The 18399-nt window shown below is 45.4% G+C and overlaps 3 protein-coding genes across 4 annotated transcripts in view; 2 read left to right on the forward strand and 1 right to left on the reverse strand.

Moving 5' to 3' along the window:
- Positions 1-4100, forward strand: part of LOC106805192 (ATP synthase subunit alpha, mitochondrial-like) — a 12412-nt gene extending 8312 nt beyond the window's left edge. Inside the window, 9 exon segments of the mRNA XM_014806691.1 lie at positions 723-736; positions 739-837; positions 840-869; positions 1045-1107; positions 1110-1198; positions 1702-1869; positions 2104-2268; positions 2855-2999; positions 3605-4100. Coding sequence (XP_014662177.1) covers positions 723-736; positions 739-837; positions 840-869; positions 1045-1107; positions 1110-1198; positions 1702-1869; positions 2104-2268; positions 2855-2999; positions 3605-3837 — 1006 coding nt within the window. The 3' untranslated portion in view covers positions 3838-4100.
- Positions 4101-4134: 34 nt separating this feature from the next.
- LOC106805175 (ATP synthase subunit alpha, mitochondrial-like) lies at positions 4135-6466 on the forward strand. The gene is made up of 5 exons (XM_014806671.1): positions 4135-4157; positions 5420-5568; positions 5744-5895; positions 6130-6189; positions 6413-6466. Exons 1-5 carry the CDS (start codon positions 4135-4137, stop codon positions 6464-6466), a joined length of 438 nt encoding a protein of 145 aa, XP_014662157.1.
- Positions 6467-10150: 3684 nt separating this feature from the next.
- Positions 10151-18388, reverse strand: LOC106805183 (NAD-dependent protein deacetylase sirtuin-6-like). Of its 2 annotated transcripts, XR_001393403.1 has the most exons (8): positions 18183-18388; positions 16937-17064; positions 16557-16799; positions 15547-15639; positions 14359-14439; positions 12339-12462; positions 10921-12177; positions 10151-10867 (listed from the first exon to the last, which is right to left on the reverse strand). XR_001393403.1 is itself a non-coding variant. In XM_014806681.1 (7 exons), exons 1-7 carry the CDS (start codon positions 18246-18248, stop codon positions 11092-11094), a joined length of 1821 nt encoding a protein of 606 aa, XP_014662167.1. In that variant the 5' UTR covers positions 18249-18388; the 3' UTR covers positions 10151-11091. The 2 variants fall into 2 exon arrangements, 1 of the variants encoding a protein (XP_014662167.1); XM_014806681.1 differs by having other exon boundaries at positions 10151-12177.
- Positions 18389-18399: the final 11 nt, after the last annotated feature.

The following is an 18399-nucleotide window of genomic DNA, read 5'->3' on the forward strand; positions in this document are numbered from 1 at the left end:
GTGGTGGATATTTTTCTATCTTTATCCATTTACTATTTCTTTCCAATTAAGGAAAATATTTACATGATTTATTTACAACAATTTCATAAAACAAATAATTTTTACAACAATTTCATAACAACAAATAATTTTTACAATTAATTTTTTTTTTAATAGGGTTAGGGTCACAATGCACCATAAAACAGGAGTTTCAGGCATCGATTTCAAGGTTGCTGAAATGATGTGTACGCAACTGCGTATCTGCATATCCGCGCCTAACAAAGGTGTCACTACGCACGACTTAAATGTTACGTTTATAACCGTAGACAACAGACCTCAGATGAGCCCAGACGCTCTGCGGCTCTTGTTAGTACATACGCCTCCAAAGTACATTGCAGACGCATTGTCTGGTTCGCTTGATACAATGTATACACATCACACCGGCGCCATGCTTGCGCTTGCAAATATGCTATGCCTGCTGTATAACGCTAGTGTGGCATAGTAAGGGTGCATGAGCCCGCTCAGATCGTGCGCACTCGCTCAGATGCCCTGCCGTATAAAGTTAATAACTCAACAACCACTATCCGATTTTGACGATTTTTTTTACTATCCCGGCGGGATACCAAGCATTGAAATTGGTATCCAACACAAAATATCATACTATCCTGCGGATATCGGGATACCGTTAATTCGACCCCTGTATTTAGATCAGTAATTGATCATTTCTTCCTGGTTGTTTTCAGTAAAACTGCCATTGCATTGACGCGATCATCAACCAGAAGTCGTTCAATACTGGCGCAGATGAGAAGAAGAAGCTCTACTGTATCTATGTCGCCATTGGTCAGAAGAGAAGTACCGTCGTCAGCTGGTCAAGAGGTTGAGCAATGCTGGTATGTACCTGCATAAAGTTTCATGAATAACTGGATGTACTGGCCAGGTGTGTGGCCTAATGTTACTTGGTTGGGACGTTGAATTTCTGGTGTACTCGGGTGATTAAAGAACTGAATGAATTCTAAACGATGGCAGAAGCATCGCCTGATAAATGATTCTCGTGTTTATTGGCAGATGCCATGAAGTACACCATCGTCGTCTCGGCCACCGCGTCCGATGCCGCCCCGCTGCAGTACCTTGCCCATACTCCGGTTGCTCAATGGGAGAGTACTTCAGAGACAATGGCAAACATGGACTCATCATCTACGACGATCTGATTTCGAAGCAGGTGCGAAGTGCGGCGGTGGGGGACGGGTTGATTACATAGTACGACTGTGGTGGATGCTTCGTTAAGCTTAAGCCGAGTGTCGCAAATAATCAGCGGAAATTGTGTAGGGGCTGTTATATGTTGGCTGTCCCAGAACCATTTTATTCTGACAAAAGAATATTCGGCAGCTAGGTAAACTCCGGTCACTAATGGTAAAGAATTGCGATAGTCACAATTGTGCTTATTCTAGCCCTTCACATTCCGATGTTTGCAATGACATATCCATAACAGAAAAGAGCTGCAGAAAGTGTCTTTTATTCTAGACTCTTATCTGCTTTTATTGTTATGGTAAAGAACTGGTTCCTTTTGCTGGTGCCTGGATTCATGTATGTCCTACACACCCTTCCTATGGAACAACACTATAGCCTTATTGTAAATGGTTTCTGCTTCATGGTTTTGTAATTTAGAAATACTAGTAGTTACAAGTTAGGTGGAAAGTAATTCTTTTTCATTGATGTTTGCAGGCTGTGGCCTATCGCCAGATGTCGCTACTGCTGCGTCGCCCACCCGGTCGTGAGGCATACCCCGGTGATGTGTTCTACCTCCACTCTAGACTGCTGGAGAGAGCTGCCAAGATGAGCGAGGCATACGGTGGTGGCTCCCTGACAGCCCTGCCTGTTATTGAGACACAGGTGGGCATGTTACGCATATTTTATCCGAGCTTGCCTGTTAACAATTATACGGGGTCGATGATATTGTCATAAACCTCAACCTGCTAAGCCAGCAGTGAAGGAAAATGTATTCGTAGCAGCCATGTTTATTCACCTGCTGAGAGTTGAGTGTGTGTTGCGTGTGTGCAGGATGCCACAGTTGCGTGATTGCACAGTGTTTCCGTGCGCGTTCGTGATTCGTGTGGCTTGTTGCAGGCCGGTGACGTGTCGGCTTACATCCCCACCAACGTGATCTCCATCACTGACGGCCAGATCTTCTTGGAGACGGAGTTGTTCTACAAGGGTATCCGTCCCGCCATCAACGTCGGTCTGTCTGTGAGCCGTGTCGGATCTGCTGCCCAGACCAAATCAATGAAGCAGGTACGCGATGCGCGACGCGCGCCGAAAATTTTTGTTGGAAAGCGCCGCACTTGAACGTTGACTGCAACGTTCGGATTGTAAAATATTTTTATGTGAAATTGTTGATTACATAGTGGGGGACGGCTTGATTACATAGTACGACTGTGGTGGATGCTCTTTAAGCTTAAGCCGAGTGTCGCAAATAATCAGCGGAAATTGTGTAGGGGCTGTTATATGTTGGCTGTCCCAGAATCATTTTATTCTGACAAAAGAATATTCGGCAGCTAGTAGAATTGCGATAGTCACAATTGTGCTTATTATAGCCCTTCACATTCCGATGTTTGCAATGACATATCCATAACAGAAAGAGGCTGCAGAAAGTGTTCTTTGATTCTAGACTCTTATCTGCTTTTATTGTTATGGTAAAGAACTGGTTCCTTTTGCTGGTGCCTGGATTCATGTATGTCCTACACACCCTTCCTACGGAACAACACTGTAAGTTTTTTGTTGGAAAGCGCCGCACTTGAACGTTGACTGCAACGTTCAGATTTTAAAAGATTTTTATGTGAAATTGTTGAAGTTAACGGCTGTTGTTTGGTGGTTCCAGGTGGCAGGGTCCATGAAGCTCGAGCTGGCCCAGTACCGTGAGGTAGCCGCGTTCGCTCAGTTTGGCTCCGACCTTGACGCCGCCACACAGGCGCTGCTGACCAGAGGCGTGCGATTGACCGAGCTGCTGAAGCAGGGACAATACAGTGAGCACTCGTTTCGAGTAGAACTAGTATAGTCGTAGTACTGGTGCTAGTATTTCTAGTGTGCGGTGTGGGATGTGTGTCGGAATTCGGCTGTACGGTGATCTGTGTGTGTGTTCACTCTTTAGTTGAAAGTAATGGGTGTTTGTTTTGTCTGACGGTGTTAGCTCAAGCGCATTTAAATGTAGTTGTCCACAATATTTTCAGGCAGCACACAATTTCCGTCCGTGAATTATGTGTGCGTTCTTGTTGTGGTAAAGTAATCGCGGTCCATTTGCTAGCCGCAGAGTCTCGGTGCTCTTTCGGCTAAACTCATGGACCCATATCTGAAACTTTCTTGTCCCAGTACAAGCTGCTGCTTGTCGCAGGTGGAATATCGCCAATTCGTTTCCATTTGAAACTTGCTCTTTCGTTCCTGTTGTCGTGTTCACTCCATGTGCGAGTTGCTCATGTCTTACTTGAAGCATTCCTCGTGTGCTGCTTCATAACTCGTGTAAACCACGAAAGCCGATCTTCCTCACGCTGTTTGTTTGCGTGTCTCATTAGTTTCACGACGCACACTATTGTTACTCGTGCGTTCATGGCTTCATTGTCGCGTGTGCTTGCAGTGCCGATGCCCGTGGAGCAGCAGGTGGCTGTGATCTATGCCGGCGTGCGAGGCATGCTGGACAAGCTAGACCCCGCCCTCGTCACTAGCTTCGAGCGCGAGTTTGTGAAGCACATCAAGGCGACGCAGCAGGAACTTCTCGCAGTCATCGCCAAGGAGGGCAAGCTCTCCCCCGAGTCGGACAAGAAGCTGAAGGAACTCGTCGCGAAATTCCTAGAAACGCACGAGTTCTAAGACCATAGCTGTGTTTATTATTTAATCAATAAATTGTTACCGCACACGCTGTGTGCCGAAGGTCTCGTCAGGGGGCGCCGTGTCAAGCCGAAAACGATCATTTTAGTGCTTCAGAGTTATTCTAATCACTTACTAAAATGTAGGCACCAGGTAGAGGAGTACGAGACCACTCCGTCTGTATGTACAATTAGTAAATGCCATTGGGGGGGTGTATGTGTACATTGTTGAAAGTTTCCTAATGGAATAAAGGTAATTCTCATTGACATTTGTGTTTTTGTTATTATCTGGCTATCTGACATGAATAAATGCATTCAAGCAAAGTAAAAGTCTATACTGTTACACCGAACATCAATGACATTGTTAATAAGAAATGTGTCATTTTAAATTGTCATAAATTGGCATACAGGTTATGGGGGAGTTATCACTTTTTTTCTCCAATAAATGATTGCTAATATGCTGGGAAAATCTAAACAACATTACTGAACTTATGTCACCATGGTCACTGTGCATTAATTACAGTTACAATTTACTGCGAACATAAAAGTTTGTTTTATCAAGTGAATTTATTCAGTCTTAATTATACATAAAAAATTTGTAGAGATATATAACTTTAGGATACATTCATGCCACCTTAACTAGAGGCTCACAGGTGACCCCCTCAAAAGTCAATTAAATACCAACAAGACGACCAATACGACAGCGCTCAACTGACGTGTACTGTAGCCAGGTATTCTTCTGATGAACTCACTGGCAACCGAATCAAGTGCGCCCTCCTGCCACCGCGTTCGCGCTCAGAGCATATATCTAGGATACTACTAATACAGATATTTTCTGTATTTTTCTATCTTTATCCATTTAACTATTTCTTTCCAATTAAGGAAAATATTTACATGATTTATTTACAACAATTTCATAACAAATAATTTTTACAACAATTTCATAACAACAAATAATTTTTACAATTAATTTTTTTTTTTTAATAGGGTTAGGGTCACAATGCACCATAAAACAGGAGTTTCAGGCACGCGATTTGTATCAACTAATGGGATTGGGGAGGTATGCAGAATGCAGAAGGTTGCTGAAATGATGTGTACGCAACTGCGTATCTGCATATCCGCGCCTAACAAAGGTGTCACTACGCACAACTTAAATGTTACGTTTATAACCGTAGCAACAGACCTCAGATGAGCCCAGACGCTCTGCGGCTCTTGTTAGTACCTACGCCTCCACAGTACACTGCAGACGTATTGCCTAGACGCATTGTCTGGTTCGCTTGATACAATGTATACACATCACACCGGCCATGCTTGCGCTTGCAAATATGCTATGCCTGCTGTATAACGCTAGTGTGGCATAGTAAGGGTGCATGAGCCCGCTCAGATGCGCTGCCGTATAAAGTTAATAACTCAACAACCACTATCCCGATTTTGACGATTTTTCTTTACTATCCCGGTGGGATACCAAGCATTGAAATCTGGTATCCAACACAAGAATCTACTATCCCACGGATATCGGGATACCGTTAATTTCGACCCCTGTATTTAGATAATTAATTGATCATTTCTTCCTGGTTTGTTTTCAGTAAAACTGCCATTGCCATTGACGCGATCATCAACCAGAAGTCGTTCAATACTGGCGCAGATGAGAAGAAGAAGCTCTACTGTATCTATGTCGCCATTGGTCAGAAGAGAAGTACCGTCGCTCAGCTGGTCAAGAGGTTGAGCAATGCTGGTATGTACCTGTATAAAGTTTCATGAATAACTGGATGTACTGGCCAGGTGTGTGGCCTAATGTTACCTGGTTGGGACGTTGAATTTCTGGTGTACTCGGGTGATTAAAGAACTGAATGAATTCTAAACGATGACAGAAGCATCGCCTGATAAATGATTCTCGTGTTTATTGGCAGATGCCATGAAGTACACCATCGTCGTCTCGGCCACCGCGTCCGATGCCGCCCCGCTGCAGTACCTTGCCCCATACTCCGGTTGCTCAATGGGAGAGTACTTCAGAGACAACGGCAAACATGGACTCATCATCTACGACGATCTGTCGAAGCAGGTGCGAAGTGCGGCGGTGGGGGACGGGTTGATTACATAGTACGACTGTGGTGGATGCTCTTTAAGCTTAAGCCGAGTGTCGCAAATAATCAGCGGAAATTGTGTAGGGGCTGTTATATGTTGGCTGTCCCAGAACCATTTTATTCTGACAAGAGAATATTCGGCAGCTAGGTAAACTCCGGTCACTAATGGTAAAGAATTGCGATTATGTCACTAATTGTGCTTATTCTTAAAGCCCTTCAGCATCCCGATGTTTTGCAATGACATATCCATAACAGAAAAGAGCCTGCAGAAAGTGTTCTTTTGATTCTAGACTCTTATTCTGCTTTTATTATGTTATGGTAAAGAACTGGTTCCTTTTGCTGGTGCCTGGATCATGTATGTCCTACACACCCTTCCTATGGAACAACACATATAGCCTTATTGTAAATGGTTTCTGCTTCAATGTTTGTAATTGTTAGAAATACTAGTATTTACGAGTTACGGTGAAAGTAATTCTTTTCATTGATTTGTTGCAGGCTGTGGCCTATCGCCAGATGTCGCTCTACTGCTGCGTCGCCAGCCGGTCGTGAGGCATACCCGGTGATGTGTTCTACCTCCACTCTCGACTGCTGGAGAGAGCTGCCAAGATGAGCGAGGCATACGGTGGTGGCTCCTGAACAGCCTGCCTGTTATTGAGACACAGGTGGGCATGTTACGCATATTTTATCCGAGCTTGCCTGTTAACAATTATACGGAGGTCGATGATATTGTCATAAACCTCAACTCTTAAGCCAGCAGTGAAGGAAAATGTATTCGTAGCAGCCATGTTTATTCATGCCTGCTGAGAGTTGAGTGTGTGTTGCGTGTGTGCAGGATGCCACAGTTGCGTGATTGCAGCAGTGTTTCCGTGCGCGTTCGTGATTCGTGTGGCTTGTTGCAGGCGGTGACGTGTCGGCTTACATCGCCCACCAACGTGATCTCCATCACTGACGGTGCCAGATCTTCTTGGAGACGGAAAGTTGTTCTACAAGGGTATCGTCCCGCATCAAACGTTCGGATTGTCTGTGAGCCGTGTCGGATCTGCCTGCCCAGACCAAATCCAATGAAGCATGGTACGCGATGCCCGACGCTGCGCTGAACAATTTTTGTGTGAAAGCGCCGCACTTGAACGTTGACTGCAACGTTCGGATTGTAAAATTTGTTATGTGAATTGTTGCGATTACATAGTGGGGGACGGCTTGATTAATCATAGTACGACTGTTGTGATGCTCTTAAGCTTAAGCGCGAGTGTCGCAAATAATCAGCGGAAAATTGTGTAGGGCTGTTATATGTTGGCGTGTCCCAGAATCATTTTATTCTGACAAAAGAATATTCGGCAGCTAGTAGTAATTGCCGATATGTCACTTAATTGTGGCTTATATAGCCCTTCACATTCCGATGTTTGCATGACATATCCATAAAGAAAGAGGCTGCAGAAGTGTTCTTTGATTCTAGACTCTTATCTGCTTTTATTGTTATGGTAAAATGAACTTGGTTCCTTTGCTGTGCTCTGGATTCAGTGTATCCTACACATCGATCCTTTCCTACGGAACAACCACTGTAAGTTTTTTGTTGGAAAGCGCCGCACTTGAACGTGACGTGCCAACGCTTCATATTTTAAAAGATATTTTATGGTGAAATGTTGATAGTTAACGGCTGTGTTTGGTTGGTTCAGGTGCAGGTCATTGAAGCTTCGAGCTGGCCCAGTACCGTGAGGTAGCCTGCGTTCGCTCAGTTTGGGCTTGCCGACCTTTAGACGCCGCCACAAGCAAGCGCTGCTGACCAGAGGCGTGCGATTGACCGAGCTGCGAAGCAGGCAACATAACAGTGAAGCACTCGCTTTCGAGTAGAAACTAGTATAGTCGTAGTAACTGGCTGCCTAGTATTTCTATGTGCGGTGTGGGATGTGCTGTCGAATTCGGCTGTACGGTGTCATCTGTGTGTGTGTTCACTCTTTAGTTGATAAGTAATGGGTGCTTTGTTTTGTCTGACGGTGTTTAGCTTCAAGCGCATTAAATGTAGTTGTCCACAATATTTCTAAGGCAGCACACGATCTTCCGTCCGTGAATATTAGTGATGGCGTTCTTGTTGTGGTAATAGTAATTCGCGGTCCCTTTGCTAAGCCGCAAGTCTCTGGTGCTCTTTCGCTAAACTCATGGACCCATATCTGAAACTTTCTTGTCCCAGTACAAGGCCTGCTGCTTGTCGCAGGTTGATATATCGCCAATTCAGTTTTCAATTTGAAACTTGCTCTTATCGTTCCTGTGTGTTCGTGTTCACTCCATGTGCGAGATTGCCTCATGAGTCTTTACTTGAAAGCATTCCATCGTGTGCTGCTTCATAAATCGTGTAAAACCGGAAAAGCCGATCTTCCCTCCACAGCTGTTTGTTTGCGTGGTCTTCATTAGTTTCATCGACGCACACTATTGTTATCGTGCGTTCATGGCTTCATTGTGTCGCGTGTGTCTTGCAGTCGAACTGGCCGTGGAGGCAGCAGGTGGCTGGTGATCTCTATGCCGGCGTGCGAGGGCATTTTGCTGAGACAAGCTAGACCCCGCCCCTCGTCACTTACTGCTTATCGAGGCGCGGAGTTTGTGAAGCACATCAATGCGTCGCAAGCAGAACTTCTCGCAGTCATCGCAAGGGAGGGCAAGCTCTCCCCGAGTCGGACAAGAAGCTGAAGGGGAACTCGTCGCAAAATTCTAGAAACGCACGACCGTTCTAAGACCATAGCTGTTGTTTATTATTTAATCATAAATTGTTACACGCACATCGCTGTGTGCCGAAGGTCTCGTCAGGGGGGCGCCGTGTCAAGCGTCGAAAAACGGATCATAGTGCTCAGAGTTATTCTAATCACTTACTAATTGTAGGGCAGCCAGGTAGCAGGAGTAGAGACCACTCCGTCGTATGTACAATTTAGTAAATGCCATTGGGATGAGGGTGTATGTGTACATTGTTGAATGTTCCTAATGAATAAAGGTAATTCTCATTGACATTTGTGTTTTGTTATATCTGGCTATCTGACATGAATTAAATTGGTTCACAAGCAAGTAAAAAGTCTATTATTCTGTTTACATCCGAACATCATTACATTGGTTAATAGAACAATGTGTCATTTTTAAATTGTTTCATAAATTTGCATACAGGTTAGGGGGGAGTTATCATTTTTTTTCTCACAATAAATGATTGCTAGTATGCTGGGAAAATCTAAACAATCATTATCTGAACATTATGTCACCATGGTCACTGTTGCATTAATTACAGTTTTACAAATTTACTGTGGAAACATAAAAGTTTGGTTTTATCAAGTGAATTAATCAGTCTTAATTATACATTAAAATTTGTAGAGATATAAACTTTAGTGATACATTTCATATGCCACCCTTAACTGAGGGGCTCACAGGTGACCTCCCTTCAAAAGTTCAATTAAATACAACAGACGACCAATACGACAGCGGTCAACTGACGTGTACTGTAGCCAGTGTATCTTCTGATGAACTCACTGGCAACCGAATCAAGTGCGCCCTCCTGCCACCGCGTTCGCGCTCAGAGCATATATCTAGGATACTACTAATACAGAATATAAAATCTATGATAGGCTTTGCTTATACTATTCTGGTAGTACAGTATAAAGATACAGCTGTGTATGACTTCGCTATTAACATGTTATATGGATAGGCGTCGAGCGCGGAGCGTGGTGGTGGGGGGGGGCTCTAATAGCCAAAAGCAGTTCAGTCTTTGTTAACAGTCAACAATCATGTTTAACCCTCCTCTTGAGGGTCAAAAGGTTATCAGACACTTACTCTTCGCACGTCAGCGGAAAGTAGATTTCATGGTCCTTTCAATAAAAGTGATAAATAACGGTAGGTCAGCGCTGAAACAAAAAAGTTTTTTGCACTCGCGTCCGTTAGACCATGTCCTCAGAAATGTCTGATATCTGACCTTTCCCCCACTGCTCTTTGACCTGTGACCTCCAATTTCGCGCTGGTGATGGGTTTCCTCCCCATCACACTATACATCGAATATTAAGAGCGTAGGTCGAGCCGTTGAGATTTGTGCCACAATTCCGTATTTCCTCCTATACCTTAAGTTAAGGGGGAAATATTCCCTTGACCCCCTTGATTTCCTTGATACCTTTGACCCTTGACCTCAAAATTCGACATTGCGAGTCCTTTTCGCGACCCCCCCCCCCCCGACGTCCCGAATATCAAGACCGTACATCGAGCGGTTAAAATTTGTGTCCAACTGTTGACGGACGGATCATGCGATTCTACAAGCTGCATCCGACTTTGTCAGCTGAGCTAAAAAGTTGGTCATGGATGATTTGGCATGAAATGCCCCTTTAATAAATATAAAAATAAATGCGATACTCAAACGCGAATGATACTGCTGGATTCAGTTTATGCTACTATGTGACAATTCAATTACAGGTGCATCTATGTGACAGGGTTTATGTAGATGTATAGCTTACCTGACAAGTGCCACCTCTACGTGACATGATTCAAGTAGAGCTGTAGCTATGTGATGTAATGTCACCACCGTAATGTGACAAAGACAACGTACCAGCTACATGACGTCTTACCTCTAGAGTACAGGGATTCACGTAGAACTGTACCTAGACGACACGTGACAGGTCATCTATATGTGACAGACTGCATGCAGAGATGTACCTGCGTGACACGGGTCATCTGTATGTGACAGGATTCATGCAGAGATATACCTGCGTGACACGGGTCACCTCTATGTGACAGGCTACATACAGCGATGTACCTACATACCACCGGTCACCTGTATGTGACGGGAATATGTGAAGATGTACCTGTGTAATGCATGACAATGCAGTTACAGGTGTATCTATGTGACAGGATTTAAGTAGAGGTATAGCTACATGACATGTGTCACCTCTATGTGACAGGCTTCATGTAGACCTGTACCTACACGACACGGGTCACCTCTACGTGACGCTGCCGTCAGCGTGTAGCGTTGCTTGCCGTGTCGTGGTCACCTCTATGTGACAGGAGTTAGGTAGACCTGGACCTACACGACACGGGTCACCTCTACGTGACGCTGCCGTCAGCGTGAAGCGTCGCTGGCCGTGTCGCGGTCACCGCTATGTGACAGGAGTTAGGTAGACCTGTACCTACACGACACGGGTCACCTCTACGTGACGCTGCCGTCAGCGTGAAGCGTCGCTGGCCGTGTCGTGGTCGCCGCGCGACGGCTCGCCCGCCGCAGAGCTCACGCTCGACACACTGAAGGTCTCGCTCACCGTCGCAGACAGGTCCGACACGACGCTGCTGCCGCTGCTGCTGCTGCCGCCGCTACTGCTGCTGCCGCTGCTGCTGCTGCCGCCACTGCTACCGCTGCTGCTGCCGCCGCTGCATGACCCGCCGCCGCCATTCACACCCGACAGATTTTGCTGGGGTGTCGCCGAGCCCTCCTCCTCGTCGTCGTCGGAGACACGTCCGCCGTCCACCTCCGCAGGATCGTTGTGCGGCGCGGCGGCGAGCGTGGCTTCGCCGCTGCAGTCCAATGACACGGGAGAGGCGCTGGGGGGAGAAGTGTCGGGGGTGGACGACCTGAGGTCGTGCCCACCGCCGCCGCCGCTCGCGAAATTGTTCTCGCTGAAGATGTCGCGCGCGAGGGCGACCGAGGACGAGAGAGGCGCGAGCGTCGCGCAGCCGACGTCTCCGTCGGGGTTCTCCCTCGGCCGAACAGAAGACGCCGTTCCCTCGCCGTTGTCCGTTAGTTCGCGTTTCACGACCTTAGAGTCCTCGACGTCTGATCCCCGGCCGGAGGTGGGCAACTGGCCTGCAGAGGGCGACGTCTCGTCGTTACAGCGCCGTGATGCTTCCGATCCATCGCCTCCCTCGACCTTCGTGAAGCCGCAGGCGCCACCTGGTGGCTCTTTGAGGGCGAGTCTCGCGACGTCGGGGGGCGTGCACGATCGCTCGCGTTTCGGACTCGCCGCGCCGCCTCGTTCCTCCTTCGTCGCTCCCGCGGGCGCGTTGCCGACCGCCGCTTCCTCGTTCCTGCCCGCCTTTCTCGAGACGGCCTCCTCCCCTGCGGCGGGCGCCTTCCTCTTACGCTGCTTCTTCTGTGCAGCAGCAGTGTTGTTTGGGGGGAAGTTGACGGTGGGGCGTGAGGAGGACAGCACGAGCCTTGGTTCAGCATATTCGGCTACGGACACCTGTAGTTGGAGCATGAGTTGCCTCATGACGTCGTCAACGTAGGCGTGTATGCGCATGTGCGCCTGCTTGTCCTGTAATGACGGGAAAACACGAATGATTAATTAATCAAAGAAAATCACAGGTAATTAATCACGGGTCTTCTCGGGTAATAACAGGTCATTAATTATAGGTAAACACACGTGTTAGCATTGCAATACTGACTGATCATCTTGTCTTTACTCCTACGCCTTACGTGTTTTGTGGGCTGAAGGTTTACAATGACAATCTTTCCACCATTTCGCTTTGTAGCCAACGGTAGATTTCCACTCGGTACTATTTGCAGCGTTGTTCCTAAGCAAATACTAAGGTCTGCATGCCTGTGAAAAGTCATATAAATAATAACATCTACTATAACAACAATAATCACAATACATTTTATCATATTATATATAATTATCAACAAGTGCCGCAGAGCGACAGCGCTCACCTGACGGCAGGTGTTCTGATGCTAAACTCACTGGCAAACGAATCAAGAGCACCCTCCTATCGCCGCGTTCGCTCTCCCTCGTTCTCTTTCACTCTCTCGCTCTTGCTCTCTCTTCCCTTTGCGCGCTCTCTCTCCCTCCCTCCCTCTCTCTCTCTCTCTCTTCGCTCGATCAACACTTCTCTCTCTCTCTCTCTCTCTCTCCTCTCTCTCTCTCTCTCATCTCTCTCTCTCTCTCTCTCTCTCTCTCTCTCGATCTCTCTCTTGGCTCTCAGCTTGCCTTCACGCTCTCTCTCTCCCTCTCTCTCTTGCTCGCTCACACTCAACTCTCCCCCCTCGTTGTCTCTTTCTTCTCTCTCTCTTTCTCTCTCTCTCTTCTCTCTTCTCTCTCACTCTTTCGGCGCAGTTCTCACTCTCTCTCTCCTCTCTCTCTCTCTCTCTTTCTCATCTCTCTCTCTCTCTCTTCCTCTCTCCATCGGCGCTCTCTCTCTCTCTCTCTCATTCTCTCCCCTCGTCTCTCTCTCCCTCTTCTCGATTCTCTCTTCTCGAAGGCGGTAGCGCTGCCGGACGAGGCTGTGCGACTGATTGTCTATACAGATTCTGATTGTCTGATGGTCTTCTAACCCTATCAAGACCAGTTCGATAGAGCTAGCAAGGCGGTAACGTTTTTATATAACTTCACATAAATGTTTATACTGTATGTTAATTCGGGTGGCACTCCGGCAGCCCATATGTTTATACTATGTTAACTCGGGTTTCCCAGCAGCGGCGAGCGATGGTAGAAAATTATGAAAAATTGCTCTAAAAAGCTGCATGTCTGGCGGACACTACACCCTACTATCACCACCACATGCACTGGCAGTGGCATCAGTTACATGTAACACACTGACAGTACAGAATGCCATAGAAATTATACAATTTAAGGAGCATAAACCTTCTTCAACCAAATTTAGCTTTTGAAATTTCACTGTGACATTGTAGCCTCATACATCCAGGCATGTATAGATTCTACTAGCAAACCCAGCAGTCAAATTCTTTCTAACAGTAAACAAATCCATGTTTAACCCTCCTCTTGAGGGTCAAAAGGTTATCCGACACTTACTCTTCGCATGTCAGCAGAAAGTACATTTCATGGTCCTTTCAATTAAGCCATAAAAATGGTAGGTCACCGCTGAAACAAAAAAGTTTTTCAATCGCTCCGTCAGACCATGGCCTCAGAAAATGTCAAAAATCTGCCCTGTGCCCCATTGACCTTTGACCTGTGACCTCCAATTTCGGCACAGTGATGGCTTTTCCTACCATGATGCTATACACCGACTATCACGAGCCTAGGTCAAGCCGTTTAGATTTGTGCTGCAATTCTGCATTTCCTCCCTATACCTTAAGTTAAGGAGGGAATGTTCCCCCTTCATTTACACTGCTTGACCTTTGACCTTTGACCCCCAGCTTCGACATCACATCTCGTTTTGACGATCCCCTCCAACGTCCCGAATATCGTGACCGTACGTCAAGCGGTTAAGATTTGTGCCCAACTGTTGACGCACGGACGCATGGCCGAACGGATGCACGGACGCACACACGGACGCACGCTCATGCGATTCTACAAGCTATCGATGAGCTAAAAATAGGAATAAGAGCAATGAGTTCTTCTGTGGTTGTGAAGCAGATGTATAAACAAAGATGCTTACTACAAAGAGGCAATAGTTGAACTGTCAACGATATCACAGATAATGCCAATTACATTTCTGAAACTGATCAAACTCGACACACTAAAGGCCTCAGTACTTACTTTGAATTCAACTCTGCTAGTTCTAGGTCTTTCTCCGGTAGAGAATCTTCCCAGTCAAGTATTGTGTCTGTTAGTTTCCCCCTGCACACAATACACCATGCTACAATTAATTCTACAATCTACAATACCAGATCACCACGTTTCACATGTTGATGCCTAGGTCACCTATGGCAACTGAGAACCTCAGTCCTCTCCAAAAGCGCCAGACCGACGGACAAAACCGGTGACCGGTCCGACAAGAAATTTGGCTTTACCAGACCGTGTGTCCGGTAACATTACATCAACTAATTACACAGAGGCTACAGGCTACGGGTACGGCAGTACCACACACAAGTACAAACAGTCACCCTATCATCCCTAACACTAACTCTAAACCGACTCGGCTATCTTATATACGCGTGTCATAGTACCATCTATGGTGTGGGAAAGCGATAGGAAGAGATTAGGTGTTATATGATAAAAGATAAGAAAATGATGACATGCGACGTGTGTGTGAACTATTATGGGAAGTTTGTAGGTTCAAGCTTTAAGCTTAGAGGACAGAATTATTTCTGTCCTCTATGCAATAACTTTAAGAAGTCAAGTATTACTGAACATGAGCAGAGTAAATATCATGTGAAAGCTATGGAATTAAGGAAGGCAGCTACAAGCAGCCAACATCATATTGCTATGTCAAGGGCTGGCCGAGCTCTGCAAGCAATCAAGGCAGCTGACCGGCAGAAACTAGGTTATTTATTCAGAAATGCTTATGCCACTGCTAAACGGAGCAGACCGTTGACTGATTATACCTGGATCACACAACTGGACAAGGCCAAAGGCCTAGAAATAGGCGAAACCTACATTAATGACAAAGCTGGCCTTAAGTTTATCGAATGCATTGCTGATTGTACGCGTCACGAAATGGATGAAAAAATAAACGATGCTAGCTTTTTTAGCTTTATCATGGACGGGTCAACAGACATAGCTGGTGATGAGCAAGAAAGCATATATGTTAGATATGTCCACAAAGGAAAAGCAACAGAGATGTGAATGTGTTTTAATGTTTCAATATTTTTTTGGTCCAGTAACATATCATTCGGTCTGGTAAAAATCTATTTTTTACTGGACCGAATGTCCAGTAAAGGATTTTGTCTTTTGGCAAGGACTGGAACCTCATGATCAAAATCACCATACTGAGCCAATTCTTACCTGCAGTTCCGACCATTCTTTTTCTTAGTGACACAGTTGTTCCCCGTAAGCTTTAACCCTAGCGTAGGAACGGCGGTATCTCGAACGTACTCACTGCAGCAGAAACACACCCTCGTTAATGGACGCTATATTCTTAACGAGCATACTGATAATTAACGTATACATCTCGTCGTGCCCACACGATGAGTTTTTCATGCGTGCATGCCAAACTGTCGACCTCGTGGCACTTCACTACAAAACAGTTATCAGAACGTCCTCATTGCAACACTTATTGGCTAGAACTACCTGTCGATCACTCCAGGCAGAGGTCAATTACTAGTAAATCACTGCAATCAAATTTCAGATGCAACACTGTAAAGAAACCCCGCTGTAGACACGTACAGCATGAATTGTATTCGCACAGCCTTTTCTAATCAGGAATACGCAGGCCCCGTTTAAAGGGAGAGTTTACTCTAGGTTCTAGGGTTATTTTCAGCTAATTTAGGTTATAATTACGCTACATAAAAAGTTTCATGGTTCAATCACCATTAGAAAATTTTTTTTTTAATGTTTTAAAACTAACGACTTCAGTTTGATTGCAACGACGGTGGCGCCACTCAAAGCATTTAGGTATAAGTATAATTGCACCTTTGTGATTAGCCCTCGGTCTGTAACGTGCAAAATAAATTGTCAGATACGCAACTTTTTCGGGGTGGCAGCACGGTCGCGGGTGTCATGGCGGCGTTCAAATTTCGTAGTGTTGATGTGTAATTAATTATAACAATTAAATTAGGTATCTGGTAACAAATGCGTGTGGAGTATATAGACGATTTGTTATACAGTAAGTACAGTTGTATGCAGTAAAATCCTAGAGGCTACTGTCCCTTTAAGCTCGATAATCGATATAACGCTTGCACGATCCCGTGTTGAGCCTATGGATCCCGCAACAAAAAGGACAGGAGAGTGAACTGGAGGAATGTCCCCTACATGCTATCAGTACGACTGACATTGTGGCAAAGGAGGCAACTTACTTTCCGCACTGCTTGCACTGTTCCTTGTACATATTGCCATGTAGTTCAGACAAGCGATCGCGGGGGAAGCCGGAGCGCACGTGTAAGCCGTCGACGTTCTGACTAACGACATAATGCACGAATCCAGCCTCCTCCAATGCTACCAACGCCATGTGCGTGAGCGTTGGCCGCGCACTGTCAAACGTGATATTCACGTCTGGCTTCTCTCCTCTCTGCTCCAACGTCCACACACCATTCGGTCCTCTGAAATGCAATATACTGATTACTGGAAGTCTACAAAACGTTTTTTCATGCACAAATTATTATACCTGCAGCAGAAATGCGCAAGTGACTATCGAAATTCGGATGATAACTTACAAGATTTCACAAGAGAATATTACCGAAAGTCTGGTATTCCTGCAGCTGTGCTGATCCCAGCTCCAGTGTGTACAACCACATGCTTAGCGGCGCGAATGAGCTCTGCAAGTTCCTCGACCTTTGCAGAAATCTCGTCTGGTTTGTCAAAGTTCTATCAAAGAGCCCACGAGTAATGAGTTACTAATAGTAATAGTAATACCGGTACTAATACTATTGTTTAAGCATCTAGCATTCCACAATCGTGCGAAATCGTTTCCTCGTTTACACAAGCAATCCGGAGATACAGACTAAAACGTACGACACGATTATCCATTCTTTGGCCATCAATCCAAGCCTATTGTCCGCCTCTATTCAAACAAAAGGCAGCTACTAACGCGCTATTGCTAACTCGGCGAGGCATCTGGCTCGCTGGGAGATTAGGCATCAACACTCGGCAAAATAACCTTTGACCCGGAACACAGCTACATACCGGCGTACAGCAGCCCCCACTGCACATAGTGACATACCTGGCATGCCCCCACGCACGCACGCCTACCGCAATCAGCAGCAGCTGATCGGGCTCAAATCTCCCAGCGAGCCACATTGCCCGCCGAGTTAGCAATAGCGCGTTAGTAGCTGCCTTTTGTTTGAATAGAGGCGGGCAATAGGCTTGGATTGATGGCCAAAGAATGGATAATCGTGTCGTACGTTTTCAACGTCTGTATATCTTGTCCGGGATTGCTATTTGTAAACGGAGGACAAACGATATTTCGCACGAGGTGCTTAGGTGCACCATCTGTAACTGTGTAAAAACCGATTTAGAGCATCCGAACCAGTTGGTGATGCATTTTACGCGTATGTAAAGATCTGTAGGTATGAGATGGGGATCTATTGTAAAGGGCACTACGTGAATTTGCCTCGTTGCTTATTGATGTCACACGCTCTGTCCCTATGAATCCTAACCCGTGGATAATATATAATATGTTAATATTATATTAGGTTATATATGATTAGATTTAGCTAGGTATAGTACTATTAGTATTAATATTAATAGTAATAATAGTAATAGTAATATTAATAGTAAATTAGTAATAATAATAAATTATATATATATATATATATATATATATGCTATGCCGTGAGGTGATGACTGATGGGGGAGGGGCTCGCTGCCAGTGAACCACACTGCCAATGTCACATTACATTACTCAAAGACAAAAGTCATTACATTACGTCATTAGATTAGTAATTACATGATGATGAATGAGGTGAGGATGATTATAAAGTTACCTCGGGTAATCCACAAACTCCTTTATTTTCGTATGATGATAAACCTTCGGCATAATTCACAGACATTGTATGACGCGAAAGAGCGCGTGCTGTTATTATGACAAATAAGATGAGTAAATATGTATCGTAGAATCATATGATATGGTAGAATCGACACAACGACAAGAAGTGAACGGGAAATTATAAACAAGACATAGCCATCGGATGCTCTTTTATT

Source organism: Priapulus caudatus, unplaced genomic scaffold (genome assembly GCF_000485595.1).
Source record: "Priapulus caudatus unplaced genomic scaffold, Priapulus_caudatus-5.0.1 Scaffold104, whole genome shotgun sequence".
NCBI classification, from domain to species: domain Eukaryota; kingdom Metazoa; phylum Priapulida; class Priapulimorpha; order Priapulimorphida; family Priapulidae; genus Priapulus; species Priapulus caudatus.

Bases quoted from the DNA above. Each gene is read 5' to 3' on its own strand.
- LOC106805175 (XM_014806671.1), top strand. From the start codon at position 4,135: ATGAATAAATGCATTCAAGCAAA. The intron at 5,569-5,743 runs GTATGTACCTGT...GTTTATTGGCAG, and splicing joins CAAGAGGTTGAGCAATGCTG to ATGCCATGAAGTACACCATC. The intron at 5,896-6,129 runs GTGCGAAGTGCG...TTATTCTTAAAG, and splicing joins ACGACGATCTGTCGAAGCAG to CCCTTCAGCATCCCGATGTT.
- LOC106805183 (XM_014806681.1), bottom strand. From the start codon at position 18,248: ATGTCTGTGAATTATGCCGAAGGTTTATCATCATACGAAAATAAAGGA. The intron at 15,640-16,556 runs GTAAGTTGCCTC...TTTCTGCTGCAG, and splicing joins CAGTGCAAGCAGTGCGGAAA to TGAGTACGTTCGAGATACCG. The intron at 12,178-12,338 runs GTAAGGCGTAGG...CCGTCATTACAG, and splicing joins ACCTTCAGCCCACAAAACAC to GACAAGCAGGCGCACATGCG.